General features: G+C 40.6%; 1 protein-coding gene across 2 annotated transcripts; it reads right to left on the bottom strand.

The window, feature by feature from the left end:
• Window positions 1-355: 355 nt before the first annotated feature.
• Window positions 356-26,539, bottom strand: NMS (neuromedin S). Of its 2 annotated transcripts, XM_066592621.1 has the most exons (10): window positions 26,286-26,539; window positions 21,680-21,735; window positions 19,809-19,859; window positions 10,850-10,909; window positions 10,654-10,680; window positions 10,537-10,584; window positions 8,122-8,157; window positions 5,958-5,999; window positions 2,877-2,936; window positions 356-2,316 (listed from the first exon to the last, which is right to left on the bottom strand). In XM_066592621.1, the coding sequence occupies exons 1-9, from the start codon at window positions 26,398-26,400 to the stop codon at window positions 2,898-2,900; spliced, it is 474 nt and encodes a 157-aa protein (XP_066448718.1). In that variant the 5' UTR covers window positions 26,401-26,539; the 3' UTR covers window positions 356-2,316; window positions 2,877-2,897. The 2 variants fall into 2 exon arrangements, with proteins under 2 accessions (XP_066448718.1, XP_066448727.1); XM_066592630.1 differs by lacking the exon at window positions 10,654-10,680.

Below are 26,539 nucleotides of genomic sequence, written 5' to 3'. Positions count from 1 at the left end.
CAATGGGAGCCGTGCCTGCATTACCGACCAAGACCACCGTGTCATGTACGGAACTCTCAGCTTCTGGCTCCATACACATTGATAGCAGACCAGATAACAGCTGATAGCCAGGGGTACTGAGTGGCGGAACCCCACCAATCAACTATTGAAGATAGGATAGGTTATCATAAGTTCAAACGTGAACAACTCTTTTAGCTAACTGGCAAATACATGATAACAGGATGTCTGGAAAGGGGTGTGTGGCTTTTTATATCTCTATAATTGAGAGAGTCTTTCATAAAATTATTTTATAATATTTTTAGGCAAATAACAGTGAGATTTACATAAAGTAATTTATTTAGTGCCACAAGTCAGCACTTTATAGAAAATTACATTACAAAACATAAAAGGTACAATAAAACATTAAACATGTAAGTATGATATACCATTAATCTTTAGATATAGCACTGATACAATTATATTTTTACCAATAAATGTGGAGAAAAATAAAATGTCAGAAAATGATTTCACATAGGTTTATATTGTCTTCTGAGTACTTAGTAGGATGCTTTAGTATGAAACCTAAGCAGTACTATTATATCAAAACCAATGTTCACTTTGGAACCATATCCCCTATTACAATATTAATGGAATGGCACCATTTTACAGGAGGGATTACAAGGCTGTAAGGAATTCATTTTCCCTCTCTGACATCTACTTCCATTCCCTAAGCTCTCCATTAACAGAATACTGCCTTCCATAAATGGTGCCATTGTACTGGTAATGGCACCTGCGGGACTGAGAGGTGCTTATAAATTGAGCAATCTCAGTAATATTACATGAGAGAGAAACTGATTTTCAGTTGCCTAATATCATCTTTACATTGGAGCTAAAATTATAAATTTAGGCATATATTTTAAAACAAAATGTAAGTAAATTATAAATTTACCACAATTGTAAATTTATCAAGACATGTTAAGAAATTTGTAAATACATTACTTTATACTCTAAAAGTAATTCAATAACTAGAAGTAGCTGTAAAAGGGAATGTTTCACAGTTTTGTTTTTTATGGTGAAATATTTTTTTTTATTTTCCAGAATTTGATCATTTTTAACATTTGTTTTCACTCTTTTAGGAAATATGAAAAATTACATTATAAAGGTTTTTATACTTTTCACTGTTGGCAACCAGAAGGACTACAGTTATAACGTGGTTGCTGTAAACCTGGGCTGTCCACTCTGTCTAGCGGTAACATTACATCTCACCTTTGTTACTGTTTTCAAAAAGGAAGAGGGATATGTCATGTTGAATACTGCAGTGCAGCATCATTTTGTTGGTGAGTGTACTATAGCTTCTCATAGATGCACTTATCACCAACTTTAATAGGGAGGAACTTCACAGCAGAGGTGTCAGGAGTTGTCAGTGGCTTTGATACAGAGGAGTGTCACTGCAGTAGTGACTACAGTGCTATCTCTCCTATGGAAAACTAGTAACAAGCTCCAGTCACTACTGCAGTGAAGCTCCTCTCTATCAAAGCTTGCGGACTTTCTATGTGGAAAATCTGCACAGAAATTCTGCGGCAATTCCGTCCAGTATGAACCCAGCCTCATGCTGCTGACAAATATTGGTCACTGTTGCCACCCTTCACCTCCTGTGAGATCTACTGTCCTCATAAATCCAACATAAAGCCACTGCCAGAAGTAATCATCCCTGTGGCTATGGCAGAGGCTCCTGCTCTTAGTCATGGTGCCAAGCTCCTCACACTCCCTTAACCCCTTTAGTGGCACGCCCAGAAAATCTCCGGGGTTTGCTGCACTGACTGATCTGTTAAACCCCGGAAGATTTCTGTGGACAGCTCTAGTGCTGAAATGTGCAGAGCACTGAGCTGTCATCTGAAATCTTCTGGGGGTTTTATTGCATTGTTGACTCAATTGAAAAAACTGCCCTGTGAGGCATAACATGGTGGTAATACACCTACAACTGAAGGGGTTAATGCTGTGAACTGTGCATGCCTCAGAGCATGTGCAGATCATAGCTAGCATGGCTTCAGCTTAGGAGATGGGGGTCAGTTGCTGCTCCTATGTCTTTTGTGTGTTGTCTGGCATTTGTGTATGTGTCATGCTACATTGTAGTTTCCACTGTACAAGCAAAACTAAAATATAAATGAAAGCATTATAGCAATAAAATGTATTACCGTTTACATTGCAATCTTTCATAGAACAGAAACATTAGTAAGAAAAAAAAGGAAAAACGTGACACATCTCCTTCATAAAGAATGCGTTTTTGAGGTTAAGAGCAAGTTGAGAAAAATCTTCGGTAAATCCATGCAGGAAATCCTGTGTAAAATAAATAGTATGATAATGTTAGTCCAGAAAATGGCTAAACAAGTATTTAATAATCTGCTGTAGTTGTCTCTTGAAACTCAGGCACATATATTTCTGTATCATTGTGTGCCCTAATGACCATCACCTTTGACTGCCAAGTGAAATAGCTTAAGCAAAAACAACCGTACCTCATATTATTCCCCACAATTATCACACTTGGTATCCAAATAAAGGACTCGGGACTGAATTTGGGATAAATAATGAGCACAGCTTTATTAACATATATATGGAAGAATAATATGCCAAATAGTTAATAAGCATGATAAAGAAAACTTCAAAACCATGAAAACAGGCCCAGATCATCACTACCCTCCTACCACACTTTATCATCGGGCAGGAAGAGTTCTTAGATCTGCCAATTCCATCAATTGTTGAGGTGTTTTTCATCACTGGTACTCTAAAGCTTTTGGCACACAGGGAGCAGATGTAGTGGATGAATATATGGCGGCATTATCAAACTACACACTTTTGTCGGCCTGTAACCAGTTCTAGTGTACACATTTACAACCTACCTTTCAGGAAGCCTGGAAATATTACTGTTCCTCTATGGAAACTTTTCTTCCATTTCTAGGCTGTTGAAATATAAAAAAAAAGTTGAGAATTTCATTATCAAAATGAATATACACTCATTGTCAAAACAGTTCAAGCACCTAGACGGAGTTGGCAGGATTGAATGAAACCTTCCCTGTGCGATTGTAACGTTGATATAAGTAAGTGATTACAATATCACAGCAAAAGGAGAATTTATTGTGAAAAACTGAACACTTGAGGGGAGGATCTAGTACCCTGTTATACCGCCTCAAGCTGGGATGTAAGATGTGATACAGGCGGGCATGGTGGCATAGAGGTTCCGTATAATATATTGCGGCATATTGGTCCACACTTGGTGCATATTACAGGCATAATACGCTCGTTATAGTATATCTTACATGTGTATGTGCTGTGTACTGTAAATTACGCTTGTACAAAATATATGCGCTTAATATGCAACTAACATATGCTCATGTTAGAGAGCCTTTACAGCTTATTCACACGGCAGTATTTTTCATCAGTATTTTGCAAGCCAGTACCAAGAGCGTGTCCAAAATACGGAAGAAATGCAACTTGTTCCATTATACTTTCTCGCTGCACGCTTCACTCCTGATTTTTGGCCCTTAGGCCTCGCTCACACGGGCTGTATTCTCAGCGTTTAACGCTGCGCTTTCAGCGCAGCACTAAACCCAGTCAAAAGATTACATTGTTTTCAATGGAGCCTCTAAGAGCCTCAGACAGCCGCTCGATCGCGACACTGAAAAAAATTTCAATGAATGGCTGAGTGCTGTCTCTGACTGGTTACAGCGCTCAACCAATCAGAGGCAGCGCTGTCAGGAGGCGGGGATTTTTAAATCCACGGCCAGAAGAGATGCTGAAGAAGAGTGCCGGAGACCTGCACCGGAGATGACAGCGCTTCTAAGGTGATATTTTATTTTATTTTTTTCTGCAGCTAGGGATTATTTTCGGGGTAGAGCTTATATTTCAACACTCCCTCCCCCCCCAAAGAAAAAAATGGGGCTGTTGATGCTGCCGCTTGCCCCATTGGGGACAATGGGGGAGACCACAAAAGAATGGACATGCTGCGATTTTGTTTTCATGCTGCATCGCAAGCGTTACAACATCACACATGTGAAGGGAGCCTTTGGAAGCCATTGGCTTCATTATTTTGCATTTTCTCGCAGCGCTGGGAAATCGTGTAATTTCATGGCCAATGTGAAGGCACCCTGAGTCTCAGTGGAAGATCCATTAGTGAATCTTGACTGATGGCTTGGTGTTCAGCCCTTGTCTAGTCTCTGAACTTTATCAGCTAATTTAGGGCTCCTGCACACTGGCTCCTGCGTTTTTCTCGTGCTCTTTTCTTGCGATTTTGCTGCATTTTTTTTAACACGAAAGTCAATAGGAGTTTCTATTGTTAAAAATGCATTGTGATTTTCGTGCGATATGATGCGTTTTTAACATAAGAAAGACATATTCTTTTTCACGTTAAAAAACACAAAATTTGCGTGAAAGAAACGTGGAAGAAAAACGCAAGTGTGCAGGAGCTCTAATGACCACAGCAAAGATAAACTCTGTTGAGGTTATAAATTAGCTGATACAAATGGTCAGAAGGGAAAGAGAGAAACTGAGCTGTCAGTCCAGCTTCACTGATGGTTCTCCTATTAAGATTTAGGCTGAAGTTTACTATACTCAGTGAGATGTTATGGGTGCAGTCAGATGAGCGTGGTTTCCACGCTGCTACAGCAGCGTGTAAACCATGCTGCTATAGGAACCCATAGGTTCCCATGGAAGTGCTCACATGGACCCTTTTTAGAAGCGCAGAATCTGCATTCCTAAAAAAGATAGTACAGCGAGTGCCGACTTGCCTGTGAGCTCTGTGGTGCGCTGAGGTGCAGCGTGCTTTTTATAGGCTCCTATGGGAGCCGTGGAAGCATACTGCCCGCACCATGGATGTGTGTCTGGGCTGCTCCATGGAGTAGAAGCAGCCTGGTCACGTGATCTTTTCCTGCATGTCAGGAGCGTGGTTTACACGTTGCTTAGCAACATGTAAACAACGCTCATCTGACTGCACCCATGGGCTGCAAAAGACAAATCATGCAACATTTTAAATTTAACCCTATTGCTAAAGTATTGTTAGCTCAAAATATATGTCATAATTTAAATTAATCACCCCCAAAGGTGGCTATAGCTTTTAAAGAGGCCCTGTTAGACTGCATACAGAACCTACCTTTAGGCCAAATGCCCACAAACTGATTTGTACTGCGGTTTCCGCTGCGGAATTCCGCAGCTATTAGGTTCTATTGAATCTAATAGCTTTTCTGCCAGCCAATGCCGACACGCTGAATTTTACCATGGATTTCCGCAGCGGGAAATAAATCGCAGCATGTTCTATTTTTCACAGAATTACACCATGGGAGGTCTCCATTAATATAGTATTAATGGAGACTGTGGAAAAACGCCTGTTTTTCCATGATTGCCAGCAGTCACATTTTGTTTACCGTGATGTATCCCGCGACGGTCGTGGGCATGAGCCCTTACAGCTGCTTACACACTGACTCTATCATTACTTGTATACTTTTGTTTTACTTCTACATCCATTTTTCTGCAGCAACTCCCACTACATAATGAGTCCAACACTAGTCTTCTGTCAAGTGGGCTTTGAAAATAGGCAAGTCATTTTGCTTATCAGAGAACCTGACAGGTCTTTTAGGCTTCATGCCCACGGCCGGGTCAGATTCCGATTGCGAAATCTTGCAGCGGAATCAGATCCGGTGCCTAGCCAGAGACCCTATACTCACCTGTCCGGATCCACCGCAAGTGTCTCAGCCAGCGAGCCGGCGCACATGCTTAGTGCAGGGCATGACACGCAATGTAATATTTAATAGCTGCAACTTAATTGAGATTCATTGTATTCTGCTGCATACATGTCCATTATATTGATCAATTACATGGGATAAATAAAGATTTCTGCTTGATTATGCAATCTCATTAGTCACGTTCTGAAGGAATAAGCCATACAGCCCAATAATATTGAATGAAATTCAGAACAAATATAAACGTACCCTAAAAAGGAAAAAAGGTCTTCCCATGGTACCGGAGCTGTCCTGGAAAATAGAATACATATTCCTCAGTATCTTGTATGTAACTGCAGTCGTCTGTTTTTCTATCTAGTGTTTGGAACTTAGATGGTCGAGAAAAATCCCAGCTACTCACTCTCAATATAAATAAGGATGTGATTATTCACTGTCAGCAATTTTGATTTTGAAAATTAAGAGCAATAAACAATAAATCATATTTAAAAGTATCATAACTTTTCCTCATACACCATAGTCATGGCAGATTTTTTGCAGAACTTTTTATGGCTGAAAATCTGTTCCATACACCTGAATGGGGTTATTTCTGCAGCATGTGCATATATTTTACAAACTCCATCCAGATGTATAGAACAGTTGCAGAAAGTTCTTCAATAAATCAGCCATGTGTGAACATTCCATAAGTAAAGGCGACTTTACATAGGATGACAGTGGAGTGCATAAGCGCCTGACAGTCATCCCAGTGCCAATCGCTCGTGTGCCTTCACACAGGAGTGTCAAACGTTCAGTGAATGGAGGCGGAATGCATCGGAGATCTCTTCCAGCTACCTGCCTCCATTCAATGTGAACAGGCAGTCGTTCAAAGATGTTTACATGGACTGATAGTCGCTTGGTTTTTAGGTGAGCTACAAACTTACGACCCATTTACACAAAGTGATGATCGCTTAAAAGCGATCATTTGATTGTTGCGTCTAAATATGCGCCCATCGTGCACTTTTCAGGCAATGCTAGCTGATCGTTAAATTCAGTCCAACCTAAAAATCATCAATCAGCCTTATCAGCTGATAGCATTGTTTCCCACTGGAGCACAAAGGAGCTGAATGCCTCCGGGCTGTTAACTGCTTTCAGCTAAGGCTTCATTTGCACACTTAATTGCTATTAAGTAGCTGAGTAGCTAGTTAATAGTTTAAGCAAAATAATCGCTCAAAGCTGTCACTCCGTGTGAATGGGCCTTAAGCGACTCTGACAAGTGAGCAATTTCTTGCTCAGTGCCCTGACAAGGGCTGCGTGTACACGGGTGGACTATCGCCCAAAATTGCTGTTTCCAGTGATTATTTAGGTGATAATTGCCCAGTGTAAAAGTACATTTAGCCAAAGATTGTAGAGCTCATGGACAAAACTAATCATGGCAAGACACAATTCAATATCAGATGTTACTATGTGTAACTATATTAATCCGGCATAAGGGAACTGATTATTCTTCAGCAATATTAAAAAAGAATCTCATAAGCACAACTGCAAAGCCAAAATATGTCTGAGAATGCATAAGTCCCTAATGAGGAGAGAGTGCATGTGTTTTGAATTGAAGAGCACAGGGCCCTTCACAGGTATAGACTAAAAGAATATAGTTTATTAGAAACTCTTAAAAACATATATTTCTCTGTGACTTCACCAGTCATTCAGAGCCATAGTTCTCTGCGACCTCTACATACGACTGTCACCAGTCATTCAGTGCAGGAACTCTGTATATGCACTAAAGTTATCCACTTATACTGACCATGCTATTGTGACCATTATCTACATTGGAGACATTGGATGCATAATTCAAACTTGCACCGAAATATATCTTCTCCTCTTTTTTGTGTTAATGTATGTTAGTACTGTTAGTCAGCCCGTATATGTTTTTAAGAGTTTCTAATAAACTATATTCTTTTAGTCTATACCTGTGAAGGGCTTTTAAGAAAAATTTACATATAGACTTCCCGTCTCTGTGATAAAGAAGAGCACAGGGCCTTGTATCCAATTTTCCCCATCCATGAAATGGAGTACACACTACCTTCAATCCTTCCGCCACTCATTGAGTTGGCCTCCCCCCATACTTGATAGGAATAAAAAAATTCAGAAGGGAAAGAAGAATTATTGGAAGTAGGGTATATCAGAATGGTGAAAAACCCATAGATGACTCTAAGGGCCTATATACACAGGCGTATTTCGAATTCCACGTGCTGTCTATGTATTTCACAGACAGCACACAGACCCATTATAGCCAATTAGACTGTTCACACAGGTGTTTTTCACACAGACTAATGGTCCATTTGAAAAAAAATCTTTTGTGCACATTTTTTCTATTAACAAAAGTTCATAAAGTCACACACATTTGTCAACATGTACCCTTTAGAAAAATAAAGCCTACCTTTTTGGTAAACTCTTCTGTGGTTATATGAGATTCCTGAAAAAGTCACCATAAATAGTGTGACATATGCAGTATTGGACATTTTTGCTAATAATTTGTGGCTGTATTGAAAATCTGTGTTGGGTCCATTCATTGATGCCATAATTTATTTCTCATTTATGCCACTGGTGTACATTTCCCCGATTCTATACTATTGCTACTCATTATTCATGCCAGCAGATTTCTCTCTCTTTGATGGTCGAGGTCAAATGCATTGATAGTAAAAAATATTCCATACTGTTCTTACCTAATGTTGCCTTTAAGATAACATAGTTACAACTTTCTTAACATGGTGAATTCCCTTCAAACACACTGCTGACTGGTTGCAGCATTTAAGTGATGTTGATGTGATGTCATTGTACTGTTTCTTCAACTGCTTTAAAATATCATCCCCCCCATGCAAATTTTACCCAATCCTAAATCGTCTTTCTGAACATAGTCAGCTCCACTAAACTATTCTCTCTTGCCAGAGTTGTGCAGCATTAAGCATACACGTCATCCTCGCTGGCATATAAAATAGAGGGTAGTCAAGATTTCTACTCCTTGACTTGTGTTGTGCTTTGTCATCACAAAGTTGCACCAGAACCCAGCCTTTTGTTCTGTTTCGCTCAGTAGCACTTAAGAACATACATGGCACACTGCAAACAGCTGCTATGCTACATTATATTGAAAGTGCACAGCATACATTATATGAAATAACTACTAAATTTATACACACAACCACCTTCATGCAACTTTGCATCAAACAGTAATTATATGCAAAAATTGCATGAAAATTCAAATTTGCAACTAAAATGCAAATTGAGGTGGACCCCTTCTCAAACAAGATTTGCTTTGCGTAAATATAAAGGTTTGTGGAGTTCATACATATCACACATGTCTACGTGCACATGTGCATGTTAAAGAGATGCCAAAATCGCAGGATTTCCCATGCCTTTTTGCAAATTGCAACTGTGTAGATCCCTAAACCTAATGTTCCTACAACTATATATCAAATTGTACTGTGGCTTAAACCACTATTCGGATTTTGTTTTGTCTTGTTCTAGCCTCCCTACAGCCATTAGAACGGGTACATTCAGACTGAAAGATGATCGCTCAAAAATCGCTCAAACGGAAGTTTGAGTCACAGTTTTGAGTAGCTAATTAGCTACTTAAAGAGTTAAATGCAGGTTGAGGGAAGACACCGCTGATAACTCAGGACAAAGTAGCTGTTTTGTATATGCAAACAGCTGCTTTGTTCTCGCAGTTATCAGCGGTGTCCTGCTGAGCTGATAGCTTCGAGAAACAGCAGCAGCACTGACAGCTCCTTTGTTCTCGGAGCTTTCATCTGGTATTCTGCTAAGAAGTGTTCTCAGAAGTATATCTGGTATTCTGCTGAGAAACTCAGCAAGCGGTGCTCATAAGAGTCATTGTTGATTTCTAGCTTGCTAGAAATTAGCGATAAATGAACAGTGCACGATGACTGTGCGTTTAGAAAAAATTATTATCGCTCAAAGGATGGCTTTTGAGCGATAATCGTTGTATCTAAATGGGCCTTAACAAGTAAATTTCTCATTATGTTTTTAGCTACCGAAGTGCTTTTACTGCAAGGACATAGAAGATATGTGGTTGGCAAGGAAAATGTTAAAGTGGTTGTTGCAACAGCACCTAAACAGTATATGGCTAGGGGTTGTCCAAATAGTCTAATATATGGCACATATATTCTTAGAGCCACGGTATTACTTTGGTATTCTGCTCTACAGAAAATATCTCTGTAACAAAGGGATGCAGTGTAAGATTTTTAGTTCTGTTAGATTCACAAATAATCTGACGAGAAATAACCCTTTTATAATTTCACATGAAATCAGCTGCATACAGAGGTACAGCAAGGCCCCATACATCTTATGGACTGTATAAAACTTTAATATGATCATGTAGATGAGCCCAAGGCCACCTGCACATGGGCGGATTTTCATTGCGGAATCTGCGGCAGGCGTCCACATCCAGGTTCCGCTGCAAATACCGTCCATTGCATACTATGGAAAATTTATTCTACACACGAGTGAAGACCAATGTCAGTTTCCGCAGCGTGCTCTATTTTTGCGCAGATTATTGCGTCTGATCGGCAGCCCACCCATTGTGGAGAGGCTGCAGATTCTGCGTCATCACCAGGCGATGACGCAGGAAAAGCAGAGGTTTTTGAAAAACAAATCTATACTGCACATGTCCGATGGTGAGCCGTATGCGCAGACGGCGCTGCTGCCAGGACTGTATTCCGCTGTGGAATTCCGTATGCGGAATCTGATCCACCCGTGTGCTGGCGGCCTTAAGGAGTTTTTTTTTCTGTATTAGTTGATATCATTGTGCATTTACATGGATTACATTATATGCACTTACCCCAGTTTTCAGGGCAGGATCTTGTGCTCTGGAGTAGTGAAACAGAAACTGTAAAAAAGGACAGCGTGAGAAAGAAAATTATAGGCATTGCAAATAATGTGACATTTTAATACTTACTCTTTTGTATATTTCTTGCTTATTCTCCTAGAAAAAGGAATTTATTCATTATAAAAGGGATTATGTTGTGTTTAATAGAATGTACCTTATGTACGTACATATATCATTTACATGATTGTGTTGTTAAACAACAAATTCTAAGTAGTGATCATTTTCAGGATTGCTCCCAACTGACAAAATACCACATTCTCCTTACCTCATTAACTTTCATTCTGTTGTAAATAGAGCTACAAAGGTCCATGATGAAACTTGAGATCTGAAAAATTAATTATATTGTTAACATTTATGAACAGCTGAACAGTAGTTTTCCATACAACAAAGACTGCTAATCTAGAAGACAAACACAACCTTTCAGACCCCTTCCCAATGCACTATACATGAATGCAGCGATACAAAAAATCTATACATTTTTGTGTGGAAAAGCTTTTATTATTCCAAAGTATTAAAATCAAAGAAAAAACACGATATAAATTTGGTATTACTGAAATTGTAATCAGCTAAAGGTCATCAGCATGCAAAAAATATTGTCGTGGGTTTTTTTGCATCTCGGCTCCCAAAATACGCAATAGGTCAAATTATCAAAAAGTCACATGAATGCCAAAATGGTATCAATGTACATGTCAACTCATCCCGCCAAAAAACGAGCACTCAAGCAGCTCAGTGGATGAAAAACTAAAGTACTGTGTCTATAAATATGGCAGTGCAAAAAAAATTCTAATTGTGCAAAAGTAGTACAAACATAAAATATATATAAATTTGGCATTGCTGCAGAACAGCGGAAAAAGGATAATACTGTATTTCACTCAGGCCTCATTCAGACAAGCGTGTTTATGTGCGCACATATGTGCACACAAAACTGCGCTTGTATTAGAACCATTGGTTTCCTATGATGTGTTCACATGCCCATGTTTTACAGGCGTGCAAACACGCACACCTGCAAAAGATAGGACATGCGTGCACGCATAGGTCCATGGTGCGTGTCAATATTCCCCGCAGGGAGTCCCCTCATCATTGGACACTGTGACAGCTGTGAGTAAAAGAAATGAAAAAGGAGGGTGGAGCAAGACCCAGTGAGGGTAGTGGAATATTTATGGAGTACACAGAGTTTTCAATGATTCAAAAATAGTACTAACGTACAGTGCATATTTGGTAAATGTTATTTATTAGCTAAATGTGTGGTATGATGATGTCAGATTTCAAGGGTATCCCATATGTAGCCCTCTTCAGGTTAACCCACAGATTTTTAATGGGATGCACTTCTGGGCCCTTGCTGTGCTATTCCAAAACTTTGATCTTTCGGAGAAGCCATTCTTTTGTTGATTTGGAGGTGTGCTTGGGGTCGTTGTCGTAGTGGAAGGTGGAATTCCTCTTTAGCTTTTTAGCAGAGGCCTGAAGGTTTTGTGCCAAAATGGACTATTTGCAATTGTTCAGAATTTCCCCCACCTTGACTAAATAAAGCCACAGTTCCAGCAGCAGAAAAACAGCCCCAAAATATAATGAATGCTGCTCTCACCCTGCTTCACTGTGGGTATGGCGTTCTTTTGGGGATGCATAGTGTTGGCTTTGCACCAAACATGCCTTTTGGAATTACGGGCAAAAAGTTCAACCTCGGTCTCATCAGACCATAACACGTTCTCCCACATACTTTTGGCAGACTTGATGTAGGTTTTAGCAAAACATAACAGGGCTTGGATGTTTTTCTTTGTTAGAAAAGGCTTCCGTTTTGCTACCCAACCCCACAGATCAGACATAAAGAATATTCGAGATGATTGTCACATGAACTACACAACCAGTACTTGCCAGAAAATCCTGCAGCTCCTTTAATGTTGCTGTAGGCCTCTTGGCAGCCTCCCAGGGGAATTTTCCTCTGATCTTTTCACTAATTTTTGAGGGACATCCAGTTCCTGGTAATGTCATTGCTGCTCCAAATTTAATCCACATCTTGATGACCGCCTTTACTATGTTCCATGGTATATGTAATGCCTTGGTAACTTTTTTGGTACCCTTGTCATGACTGATACCTTTCAACAATCAAATCCCTTTGATGTGTCTTAAGTTCTTTACAGAGCATGGCTTTTGCTGAAAAATGTAATTAAGGGCTCATTCAAACAAACATATTACGAGCACCTGTGTGAACAAGGCCATGAAAATGTCAGGAAAATACTCCTAGAACAGCTGTGTACTAACTACTATTTAACATGAGTTTAAATGTGATTGGCTAATTCTAGAGGGTGTTCACAAGTATGTAACCACATTATTTCAGTTTTTTATTTTTTCCACCCTAAATGATTTCAGTTTGTTTTTCAATAGAATTGTAAAGATAATGGGTCATATTGAAGGTGGAAATAAATCTGAAATGATTCATTTTTGTCTGATTTTTTAATATGATAAAACATGGCATTTCTATATCCACTGTAAATGTTGATTACTAATGAACTTATGCGGTATGAGTATCTGTCTTACAAGCAGAAAAATTCAAATTTTGAAAATTGCAAATTTGCCACCAAAATAAAGTAGAATGGGGTAGATTTACTATTGAAAATGTGCCATGAAACCATCTTTAACGCTTTGTACGACATTCATGATGTGCTTTAAACACTTCTAAACACTTTGTGTCATACCCCCCAAAAAGTAAAAGGAGGTAGCTTTGTGGCCTAAATGTGACCCTATGCACCAAAATGTAGTGCAAAAACTGTTGCAAAACTAAGTCAACTAATAGGTGGTTGCAACAAACTTGCACAGAAATAGAACCCATTATTTTCAATGGGTCTATTTACGTAAGGGATTTTTTCTCTCGCAGCAGTGTTGTGATGTTTTCTACGTACAACATCAGTCCGTGTAAAATAAGGATGTCTGAATATACCAGTTTAATTCAATGGGTCCATATGCTTTCTGTATTGAGTTATTAAAAAATAGAGACTGAATACAAACAGAAAATATGAACAGTATAAATGGACCCTAAGTGGTTGAATATAGAATTCTACAAAAATGTAACATATTAGCCAGAAGATAAACATATTTAATGTTACATGACGTTAACTCCTAATGATATAAGTATACTTGTTTCTGGATTCCAGAATGCAACATTTAGGCCACCTGCACACGGGCGCATTTGCATTGCGAAATCTGGAGCGGGCATCTACCTCTAGGTTCTGCAGCAGATACTGTCCATATTATGCTATGGAAAAATGATTCTTCCTGCACACAAGCAAAAACTAATTGCGGTTTCCGCTCGCGGAGGAAAAATTGCAGCATGCTCCACTTTTGCGCGTATTCCACGCGTACTGCTTCCATTTAAGTCAATTGAAGCCGTCCAATTTGTGGCCCTTCTGCAAGTGACACTGTGGAAAGGTTGTGGATTCCACGTCATCGCTATGTGTGGGAAAAGAGGAGTTAAAAAAAAAAATTGGACTGCGCTTGTCTGACCGCGAGCCGTGCGGATCATCCGCAGTACAGATGCAGAAAGGCAGGTACACACAGATGCCGCTGCTGCCAGTGCCAGATTCCGCTGTGGGATTACGCATGCGGAATCCGACTCGACGTGTGCAGGTAGCCTTAGGCCAGTCTCACACAGGCGTTAGTGAAAACTAATTATTTTGAATGGCATTTTCAAACGAATTTGAAATAGCTTTTAATGCACCCCTTCATAACAATAGGGGATCTGGTCAACAAATGTTTACAAAAGTTTTTATGTGCTCAACACAAATATGACAGTCAAAATGCAAAATCAGCTCCTTTTTTTTGTAATCTGCAATAATTGTTTACATCGTATCATGCCAATAGTAATAGGCCTCTGGTTAATACCTGTAAAACATCAAGTCATAGGCTACGTCTTAGATTTCTTTGCCCGTCTCTTGTACGGCTGTTCGGGAGCATCTCTGTGGAGTGTCCAGCAGTAGTCAGCCACCATGATAGTGGACCATTTTCGCTAGTATCTTTGTTCCATTGTTGCGATATTTTGCTGAAAATGTTCGCCATGTTCATCAGTAACCATACCACGGTTGTCTGGAAAGAAATCCAGATGGGAATGAAGGAAGTGGATCTTTAAAGACATATTGCAGCCCAGTTTCTGATACTGCATCAGCATGTCTTGTACGAGTTCCCTGTGGTTTGCCACTGTAACATTCTCCGAAAAGTTTGTAGACACTACGTTAAAAGCATTCCATGCCTGTTTCATATCACCCTGCAGCAAGTTGTTGAACTGGTCATCTTTGAAGAGCTCTTGAATCTGAAGACCCACAATAACTCCCTCTTTAATCTTTGCTTTGCTGAGTCAAAGGAATTTTTCATGAAGGTAACGGAAAGCTGGCGAAGTCCAGTCCCTGGCTTTCACAAAGTTCTTCATTAAACGTAGTTTGATGTGAAGGGGTGGTAGCAGGATTTTGTGAGCCTTGACCAGAGTTGGGTGCTGGATATTCTTTTCTCTAACTCCTACATTTTGTCTGCGAGTTCATTTATTCCGCAAGTAGTGCAATTCCCTTGCTCGGCTATCCCACTCACTTAAGAAACACATGCATTTTGTCTATCCCTGCTGCAGTCCTATTAAAAGGGCAACTACCTTTAAATCACCACAGAGGTGCCAGCTGTACTTGTTATACTCAATGGAATTCAGTAGCTGCTTTATCGTACGTCTCTTTCATGTGGACAGCATGCGCTACTGATGGAAGATGGAAGATGGTTTCCATTGTGCAAAAGCACAGCCTTAAGACTCAGATTCGAAGAGTCTACAAATAGTTTCTATTCTTGTGGGTCATGAGTGATTTCTAAGGCATTCATGAGGCCCTCAATATCGGAACAGAATACCAGATTGCCTTCCTTTCTGAAGAAAGGCTCAAACTGTAAGTGTAAGGATGTTGTTACAGTCCTACTGGATAAACAAAATGAATTCTATGATATATCTTCAAAACGAGAGCCAATAAAAAAATTTCATGGTCATATTCATGTTCAGCACACCAAGAAACTACAGATTAGGACCTTTTTAAGTCAGTTTCAATTTCAGTGTTGACCAGTGTGACGTGGTGCAATAAAAATCACTGAAACGCACTAAAATAGAACAGCTCGTCTGAGAAGCCCCATTGAAATCAATGAAGGCTCAGTACAGCATTTTTTAGCGGGCATTTTAAATGCCCGCTAAAATGCTGTAAAAAACACCTATGTGAGAGTTGCCTTAGTTTTACATGAACTATAACACCATGGTACCTCCAGTATCCTAGTAAATTAATAGGGCTTAACTCTACAAACATAACTAACATGGGTTGCTTTAGAGATGTGCATGTGCTTATTGGAAAGCTAGTGCAATAAGTGACAGGAGTTTATTAGATAGTTGACGCGCTGTAGAAATTGGTCTAATTCATGTGAAAATGTCCTTACTAGTGGAGAAAATACACATAAATTCTGGTTGAACACAATTAGAATAGATAGATAAATGGATAGATCAGATAGACAAATAATATTTGATGACCCCAGACAATGCGGATTGCCTTTCGTTTATAAATAATGTTTCAGGCGTGGACTTCATCTGACTTCTGCACTCCTATGGCAGATTCCACTGATTAGTTAGCACGGTGGCAATTTTGTACTCACATATGACTGAGCTTAGGTTTATATCAAGGACCACACTATGCCCTCAAGGTGTTGTTACCGCTGCTGGTGCTGCTGCTCTCCTCCTCCTGCTTCTGCCATTTTACTTCCTCCTACTTCCCTCTAATTGAAAAATATCTCAATATGAAAATACGGAGCTACAGCTCTCATGTTTGCACGAGGAGCACACTGTGCCCTCAAGGTGCTGTTGTTGCTTGTGGTAGTGGTGGTTCTACTGCTCTCCTTCTCCTGCTTCCAACATGTTTCCTCATCCTACTCCCCCTCTGAAATGAAAAATATGTCAATATGGAAGTACTGAGCTATAGCTCATATTTCCACGACCATAGATTTATATCAAAGACCACAAACTTCCCTCAAAGTGCTGTTATTGCTGCTACTGGTGGTGCTACTTCTCTCCTTCTCCTACTACAGGTTTTCTCATCGTAACCCATCAATGAAAAATATAGCAATATGGATATACAGAGCTACAGCTTTCATACTTCCATGAAGAGCACACTCTGCCCTCAAGGTGCTGTTGTTCGTGCTGCTCTCCTCCTGCTTCCTCCATGTTTCCTCCTCCTCATCCCCTCAAAATAAAAATCTTCTAGAGCACAAGAAACATGTATTGCTCTACAGCTTTTCCTTGGAGAAGGCCCGTGTTTGGCTACTCTGTTCATCTGATACAATTTGTCCTTTGAAAATTTATGACATTGCTTTTAAAACAAGCAGCACACCTGCTGTCTCCCTTGGTGTATTGTTTGATCTAGGAGAACCTATGTGGGCCTTCTTTTGTTTTCAATGACACCCCTGTACTACGAGTGACCTCTTACATCACTGTACACTATTTTTATCAATTGGTAGGAGGAGTGCAGTATTCCCCAGATGTGTAGATGTATCCCAATGCAATCTATGGGGTTTTCGCTGCATTAGGGACCTTCTGGAAGACAATTTAGTGAACCCCATTTTTAACCATGTTGACTTTAATGAAAGTTAAAATCAGCCATCCCAATTCAAGTTGATTTTGGTGAAATCGGCCCAATCCCAAACCGATTATTCCACTAATCGCTCATCACTAGTTGTGATATCAAAGGTCAATTTCTGACTGCTTACTACTCTAAAAACATTCATAGAGTTACCTTTACACGGTCTCTCCTGGCCTTAACTAACTCTGTCATCTCTGCTGACTCTACTAAACATCCTGGGTAAACCTTATTGATGGGCATCTTATATTTTACAATATCATCCTCTAAGGTCTCATTTAGATTTCTTCTACATTTTTTTATTGTATATTCAGATTCTTGGGATTTACTAGCATTTTTGCCTACAATAATTATTCTACGAGTTGATTTTCTTTAAATAACCTTTTACAACATCAGCTCATTTAGAAATCTTTCTGTCAGCATCTGCAAATAGGTAACCCATCCCCATAGGACCCACACAATATAATTAATGAATAAATTAGACAAATCCAGGCTCAGAATTGCTCCCTCAGGGACTCCACTGGATGCATTCACTTCCTTAAAGATTATGTACACAACGTTTTCTGTCTTTCAGATCTACTTTTAAGATTCTCACAATACTGGAGTAAACTTTTTCTTAGGTTCGGTCTGGTTTACACCATGCTTTTGCACATATATTTTTTCCAAGTGTCTTTATTTACAGTAAGATTTTTAATAACTGCAGTTTTGAAGGATCCATTTAATCAGTTTGCATCCTTTTGTATCCGTTTCCAACTGATCCAGTGTTTTTGCTTCTTTTAGGCCGCCTGCAGACGGCCGGGTCGGATCCGGCAGTGAGAATTCTCGCCGCGGGACCCGACCCGAGCGCCTGCAGAGAGCAGTGCGTACTCACCTGCGCCCCGCAGCTCCGGCTCTTTCATGTGCCGGCTGCCGGGCAGCCAGCGCATGCGCTGGTGAGCCCCGCACAGAAATAGAACATGCCACGGTTTGTTTGCCGCGCGCGATTTCACGCGGCCAAACCGCGGTCGTCTGCATAGGATTGCGTTTGTTAACACAATCCTATGCAGGCTTCCAGCGGCGGAAAACCCGCCACTGAATTTCCGCCCGTCTGCAGGCGGCCTTAAGACTGTATTCAAAACTTTGAGGTTCCAACCAGGGTGTCCATCCAAAACACTAAAAAAACAATAGTTGGGCTATTTTTTTTAGGTTTAAAGATGGACACTATGACAAAAACCCAATGCAACCTGCTATAGGCAATGGGCACATTCAGGCACCATTGGTGTCCTTCAAAGGACGGATCTGGCACAGCATGATTTTTATTTTTCAAAAAACAGAGAAATTGAAATGTGTGACAAGTGTAAACAGAGCCTTAGGCCGGCCTTACATGGGCGCAAGTGCATTTGTGTGCATTTTTGCGGAATGAACAATGGTTTTTTTACATACGCATTGGCATAGTTTACTGTACATTGTACCCCAGCAAAGTGTGTTCATTTACGCACAGCACACAGGCGCACCGATTGTAATGGCTAATGAGTTCCGGATGCATTCTTTTTCCAGTGGCATTACATAGTGTTTTCCGCATCTCCTTTAGTATTGCGCATGCATTTGCGCACTGCTCCTTAACTTCTATGGGGACCTTAGATGCATAAATACGCAGAAAAATAGAATGAAAATATGAACTAACCCGTTGACATTAATGAGTTCTATTCTCTGCGTATTGTGTGCGCAAATTTTGCGCATGCAAATACACCTGTGTGAAGGCGGCCTTAGGGTGCGTTCACACGAACGTATATCGGCTCGGTTTTCACGCCGAGCCGATATACGTTGTCCTCATGTGCAGGGGGAGGGAGGCTGGAAGAGCCAGGAGCAGGAACTGAGCTCCCGCCCCCTCTCTGCCTCCTCTCCGCCCCTCTGCACTATTTGCAATGGGGAGAGGCGGGACGGGGGTGGGGCTAATTCATGGACCTTAGCCCCGCCCCGTCCCGCCTCCCGTGAAAACCAAGCCGATATACGTTCGTGTGAACGCACCCTTATGGTGTAAATTTAAAATTGTAGCTGCAAATAATAAGCAGAGTTCAAGTAAATATGCACTGATTACAATGATCACATAGTTTCTCTAATTAATCAATGTAGTTTAATTCAACCTGTTTAGCTCTATGGGTGGATTTTCTGCAGCAGAAATTCACACTTGGGTTTCCACCAGGCACGTTTAATGCTGTTCTACCACTTTGCTATTGCGATTTTGTGCATGTTCTGAAAACAGCCTGTATTTTACTACAAATTCCCTCAATTTTGTGATGTGGTTTACAGCGGGATTGTTTCTAAAGGTGAAGCACATGGTTTCAGAGTGGTTCACCTGAAGAAGCCGCTGGGCTGAAAACTGCAAAACTGTGGCAATTTGCTTTAGTATGTATGAGGTTTTCAAAAAGCATTTTCTTAGTGCAATTAACATGCACATCAGCAATAAGGTGGACATGTTAGAAACGTACATGGGGATAGCCAGAAAGTTACATTCTAGCTGTTTTACATTGAAAGCCAAGTTTTGCCATTACTGAGAACATAGCTCACTACATGTAATACACAATATCACAAATACATATTTTTAATAAGGTTTACCGGGGGTTGATCTGGCAGCGCTGTCCACTGACTGAAGCAGAATGCTAGTCTCTAGACATTAAAAAAAGGAGAAATTCAACTATTGGCAAAAACATGTAAACCATAAAGCATTATTACAAATCTTACTAAACCCATATCAATGATTTCATTTAATCCTAATCTTAGGCTCTATTCACAACAATGATAACAAAGCCTTAGATCCCTTTTTTTTAGGGATTGGTGCTGTCATGTTCTGTCACCAATTTACTAATAGACATATTAATTGAATATACTATTTATGAAATTATGCAAATGCCTCAGCTGTGTCATGGTGTGCCTGATGCTGGATCCAGCAGGACAAAACCTTTCGCTGAATGCTTTTGGCACGAACGCAGTCTTATTTGACACTGGAAGTTGAAGGAGCAACATCTCCCTAATATCCACCGCTGATAGGCTGGCTGAGAAGACTGACGGCCCAGTCAGCCTACCAGCACTGTTAGGTCATTTTAACTGCTCCATTTCGCAATTCATGTCAGTTATTTTACTGTTCCCAGTAGTGTCGTTGATCCTTGGTGGTGTGGGAGAGGTTTTGCACTCTCTATGTACTATGTGATCTATTTAGTGGCTTTTCAGTCTAAGTTAACCCCATCTCTGCCCTACTTCACTCTCCCTCCATGGCATCCTCTTGGGCTTTTCCAGATGCTTTCCTTTTTCCTATGCAAATAAGGAAGATGGAAAAATACCTCTGCAGGGCCACCTATTGGAAGACAGCAATTCTGCAAGCCAGCTTTTTTTGGCAGATAGTCACAGATAGAACCCTCTCTAAAGTATATTTTTAGCCACTCATTTGTTAGTCAGGGACATGAAATAATGCGGAATGAAGGTGTTCTAGGATTATACATATACATATACTTGGAACTGTTGTATACAAAACATATAAATACCTCCTTACATACTACTTTCTTCTAACTTCTATTTTTTATGGAGAATTAGTTTATGTCAGGACTTGATCTGTATTTCCTTTAACTTATGAATAGAGATGAGCGAGCACCAAAATGCTCGGGTGCTCGTTACTCGAGTCGAACTTTCAGTGATGCTCGAGAGTTCATTTCGAGTAACGGACCCCATTGAAGTCAATGGGCGACTCGAGCATTTTTGTATATGACTGGTGCTCCGCTAAGGTTTTCATTTGTGAAAACCTGGGAAATTCAAGAAAGTGATGGGAACGACACAGAAACGGATAGGGCAGGCGAGGGGCTACATGTTGGGCTGCATCTCAAGTTCCCAGGTCCCACTATTAAGCCACAATAGCGGCAAGAGTGAGACCCCACCCCCCGCACTGTCAGCATAAAGATCGTTTTCCTCTGCCATAGCTGTAACAGCTGTGGCAGAGAAGAACGATGTTAGCCCATTGAATTCAATGGAGCCGGCAATACAGCCGGCTCCATTGAAAGCAATGGGCTGCCGGCGATCGCGGGATGAATTGTCGGGAAGGGCTTAAATATATAAGCCCTTCCCTGCAATTCATCCAGAAATGTGTAAAAATGAAAAAAAAATATATACTCACCTGGTCCTGGCAGACGGAGTTCAGCGCGGCCGGCGGCAGTCCTCCTGAACTGCTCTGAACAGCTGTGAGTAGTATTCAGTAGCCGGGGATTTAAAATCCCCGCCTGCTGAATGAGCTGCCTCTGATTGGTCACAGCCTGACCAATCAGAGGCAGATCTTACTCACACACCCATTCATGAATTTATGAATGGGTGAGTGACTGCTGCCTCTCATTGGCTCAGCGGTACCAATCAGATTTTCAGGGTAATACTTTCAGGGTATTAGCTCACACATATACATTCCTACTTATGCCTTTTTATAGTGAGACTCACAAAAGCAACTATACCTCACTTTCTGGAATATCCAATCCATCCACATAGTGTGCTGCTGACTGAGGAAATCCTGGAACAGTAAGTGACATTAAAAATGTTCAGCAACTAGTGCAAATATTACAAATTGACATAGCAATTACCACCCAAGTCTGTGAATTTCTAGTAAATGTAACGTGGTCTAAATAATTGAAGGGCTTGTTCCCAAAACAAGTTCAGTTGACAATTGCTGAAAATGACTTATCGAATGGGAGAAGGAATAATTTAGAATATGAATTCTCTGAAGTAGAGAAAAGCCTTATCTTCAGCCTTCGTGAAAACTAGTTCAGTCCACGTTCCGATGAAATAAAAATTACTATGTGGTAGATTTATTAAACTGTCGAAAAGAAAGAAAATTGGCTTGTTGGCCATAGCAGTCATTCAGCGTAGCAATTTCTTTTTCTTATAGTGGTCTTACAAAATGAAAGGAGCGCTGTGATTGGTCGCTGTGGGCACCAAAGACAGTTTTTGTTTTAGACAGTGTCATGAATGTGCACCCCTGTGTTCCATGGTTCTAAATGATTACATATATGATAAAACAAGCTTGGCATACACAGCACTGAGTGATCAGCTGTGATATCAACCAGAATAGGTAAATATTTATTCTTTGGTTGTGAATAATGATTACATATTTTATCCTCACCTAAAGTGGACAATCATGCTCTCTTCTGTTACAGAGACTACTCCCATGCCTCCCTTTCAGTTAAACTGCTCCCCATGCTCCATTTCTCTCACAGATTAAAAAGACTGCTCCCTATGCCCACTCTTTCATACCGACTACTCCCTACGCTCACATATACTGCTATACATATGCCATCTCTTAAAGATTGCTCCATATGCCTTTCTCGGTCACATAGATTGCATCCAGTCCCCCCTGTGTTACACAGAATGGTCCTCATGCACTCTTCTGTTACACAGACTGCTCCACTCACCCCTGTCACACAGACTCCTCCCCAAGACCCCTCTCTCACACAAAGTGTTCTCCATTGCTCCTCTTTCAGATAGACTGCTTCCCATGCCTCCATCTCCCATATAAACCTTTCCTTGTCTCTCATTAATGGCTCACCATACTTTAATCTATGAAGACTGCTTATGGGATAGAAAACAAGCAGAAGGAATGTTTAAGACGGAAAATATGTCGGAAACTGAAGTCCTGACCCTAGTTCCCCCTACCGTCTTTCATAGGTTTACTAGATCTAATCTTGATTTCTCATTCCCCTTACACAGAGAGAAAGAGTAAAAGAGAACAACAGAAATATCTGTTAGATTTCCTGTGTGGAAGTTAATTGTTTAAATATTTTGTTTTTATTGTGAAAGCACATTATTGCACCCCCTGTGAGGGGAATTTTGTAGCTGATCAGCATGTAATAACTCACTTATCTTTTTCTTAATAAAATCAGTTTAAATTAAATCTATCAAGACTGCTAACTATCTGCCTCTCCACCATACAGTAGGCTGCTCCCCATCTCTCATAGACTGCTCCAATGCTTCCCCTCCATACACTATACTCTTTGGTCCCCTGTCTTACAGACTGCTCCCCCTCATACAGACTGCTCCCCCCTCATACAGACTGCTCCTTATGCTCCCTTTCACAAACAGCTGCCATTCTTTCCCATCCACAAACACTGCTTCTTCTGTCCCCTTTCACAGACTGTTCCCACTTACAGACAGCTCCCTCCTGATCCTATACGTCTCATGGTGTGTAGAAGGAAACTAATGGTTCAGCTTTCTGCTTCTTCCCTGCACTGATCTTAGAGATGAGTGCAGAGAGCAATGGAGGGGACTATGCAGACACTTCTCACTTCTCTATGATTGAGGATAAAGCTGCATCAGTACTCTGCATGATTATTTAAGGGGAGACTCTCAAACTGCACATGGTGCTGAAAGGCAAGTGGAGCTACTTTATGGATAGGGACCCTAGGCAATTGCCCAGTTGCCCCACTTACACCAGTCCTGACTCCAGCCCGGCTTTAAGTTAAGCAAGAGAAAGCCATGATTCTTCTGTGCGCTGTGGCCTGCCATCACATGGCCCTAGACGGGCTCCTTTAAAAGCACACAGATACTTGATGGCTGGCTGAAGTATATTCTGTCCTGCAGTTTGTTAGTTTAACAGCCTCTCTGTAGTAGTAACATGCACGTGACATGGCTGGTGACGCGCGGCGGTGGGCGGTGACGAGCGGTGACGCGGCGGTGGTGGGCGGGGAAGCGATTTCACGCTATCTCCCGCAGGTAAGTATAGGGGCTCTGGGGGGCGCCGTGACGGGCTTCACTGCGTAATATTACGCTGCGGAGCCCGTCACGCTCGTGGGAAGGAGGCCTAAAGCTGTGAAGTAAACGATGCTGATTAAAGTGACTCTCCAGGCACGGACAAACAAAGATGGCCACAGCCACTTCTCTGACTATCTGATGCACACTGTGCCTTAGAATGCATCATTGGTGTAAAGCTAGCTTTACACAGGGCGATTATTGCCCAAATTCTAGCTGGAAACAGCAAATTCAGGTGATAATCATCTACTGTACATGTGGCTGCCAACAGGGCACTCAGTGAGAGATTGCTCGCTTGTTAAATTCCCTTGGCTTTTAGCAGTACTAAAACCCAAACAACTATTGGGCAATGTGTTAACAGGAGCTACTCAATGTTTGAGAAACTCCTGCTTTTTCTGAATGGAGGCGGGGGCGGCCGTAATGATCCTGGCCCACTTTACCTCCATTCACTTGAATGACTATCACTACAGTGTAAAACACAGGAGCAATAGTTGGGTGGTAGCCTGTGGGAAGGCTGTCAAGCACTTATGCTCCCAGTGTTAGCCATGTGAGAAGCAATGACCAGTAGGAGTAGCATACAGTGTCTTAGACTGCCAATACAATTCATAATGTGCATCAGGTAGTCAGAGAAGTGGTTCGGCCATCTTTTTTTGTTCAGACCTGTAGGAGCACGTCAATGGGACAGAGCACACTGCAGCCAGGCAGCAAGTATCAGGACACTAGGGTTTGTGAGTACTGAAAGGACTGGAGTTCATGTTATGAGGATAATGATAACTAGGAAGAATTTGAGTGGCATCATCAGAATGCTTAATAACCCCTCAATATCCTAGACTCTAGTCCATGAGAGATGACCACTAATGCTGACATTTGCTTGCAGTTTCATTGCCACATATAATTATCTAAACATGAATATATATAAAATGTGCATTGCAATATATGTGTGTATATCTATGTCTACCGTAGCTAAATATATGTGCAAATTTATGCTGTGTTTGACACGATATATTGCAACATATTTCATGTCATGTTAAAGAGATATTTTCCTCTAGATGCATTGTTTCCAGAGGTGACTACTGTACCTCATCACAGCATAGCCATAACAATGATCAATGTCATTGTACTAGGGCATCAAGCAAACTGATCATTGAAGCAGGGCATCAACCAAACTGATTTGTGTTACAATGATCATAAAGGAAATGAGAAGTCATTTTATACTTTATTTTAGTTAAAAATACCTCTATCAATGATTTAAAAAGTTAGTTATACTTGTTATATTTATTAGGAGGGGGAGTCCTGTTTTAGGTGTGTGGGGGAGAGGAGGACCACACTAAAGCTTTGCCACAGGTAAAGAAATATCTACCTATGATTATGGGACAAGATATGTATGGTTTAACTGTTTCTGAATGGTTCCAAAGAGTCGAATTGCGTAACTTTTCATCTCCTTATATAGTGATTACGCTATATTTAAAACAAGAAAGCCTCTATAAGTAAAATCTGTATCTTTGATAGTTAAAAAGAACCCGTGAGCTTGAACATGCTGTTGGAAGAATGTGATAAGAATAGGAGGAGCTATGCAGATTGATATATAGTTCTCTGAGAAAAGATGCAATAAACCTTGCATTTTATTCATTTATATCTCTGCTCATTCTGCATTTAGAAGTCCGGTGGGTGGTCCTATCAGTGATTGACAGCTACCTCTTTATGACTGATTGTTCCATCCACTGGACCTCAAAGCTCAAAATGAACAAAAATGTAAAATATAAGTTATACTGATCCCCCCCCCCCCCCCCAACTAGATACCATCTGCTCAGCTCCTGCTGCACTATAACATGCAGTATGGACAGTGTGTTCAAACTGACAGGTTCCCTTTAACATTTGCATGGGGTTCGTATGCTGTCTACCTACTTAAGTTTTATTATAATATCCTGGTATCCATTCCCATACGCCAAAAACATACTTATAACAGTTAAATGTCTTGTAACAATGTGCTAGTGTGTGTATATGTCAGAAATAGAGATTAAATTACTATTTCTATTTCCGACTATTGTTAGTGATTACAAACTGCAGAAGATTTACCCTGTACTATGTAAGTAAACCTCATATCAATATTACACAAGTTAACAGTAGATGATAAGCATTAAGTACATAGTGCCACACATATTATATACAACCATAAAAGAAAGTTTCAAATTCAGCAAAGTATTACATTTGGTAGAACTCTTGACTCCTGGGCATTTAAGTGACCAGCCTAAATTATACTAGAACATTGAAATAGTTATAGAAGTTAGATGACAATGGTTGAAGGTGTTATCCTCTTACCTGAAGAAATGTGTAGGGCACTCAGGCAGCAGATTACAAACAGCAGAGGCAGAGGAGGATGATGTTTTACAGATTTAATTCGAAGCAGTTGCCTCTTCTTCTCTGTAGTTGACATGCTTCTTTTGTTTGTCCTATACTTGAGCCTCTTGAAGGGACTGTTGAAGGTTAGATCTGCGAGTCTGTGACTAGCTCATACACAGTGCTGCACTATCTCTTTAAATGTAACACTGTATCCCATAGGAGTGGAAGCAATC

The sequence above is a fragment of the Eleutherodactylus coqui genome, chromosome 1, assembly GCF_035609145.1.
Source record: "Eleutherodactylus coqui strain aEleCoq1 chromosome 1, aEleCoq1.hap1, whole genome shotgun sequence".
Lineage (NCBI taxonomy): Eukaryota > Metazoa > Chordata > Amphibia > Anura > Eleutherodactylidae > Eleutherodactylus > Eleutherodactylus coqui.
The sequence above is the reverse complement of the archived record's forward strand: the minus strand, read 5'-3'. Positions and strand labels throughout refer to the sequence as shown.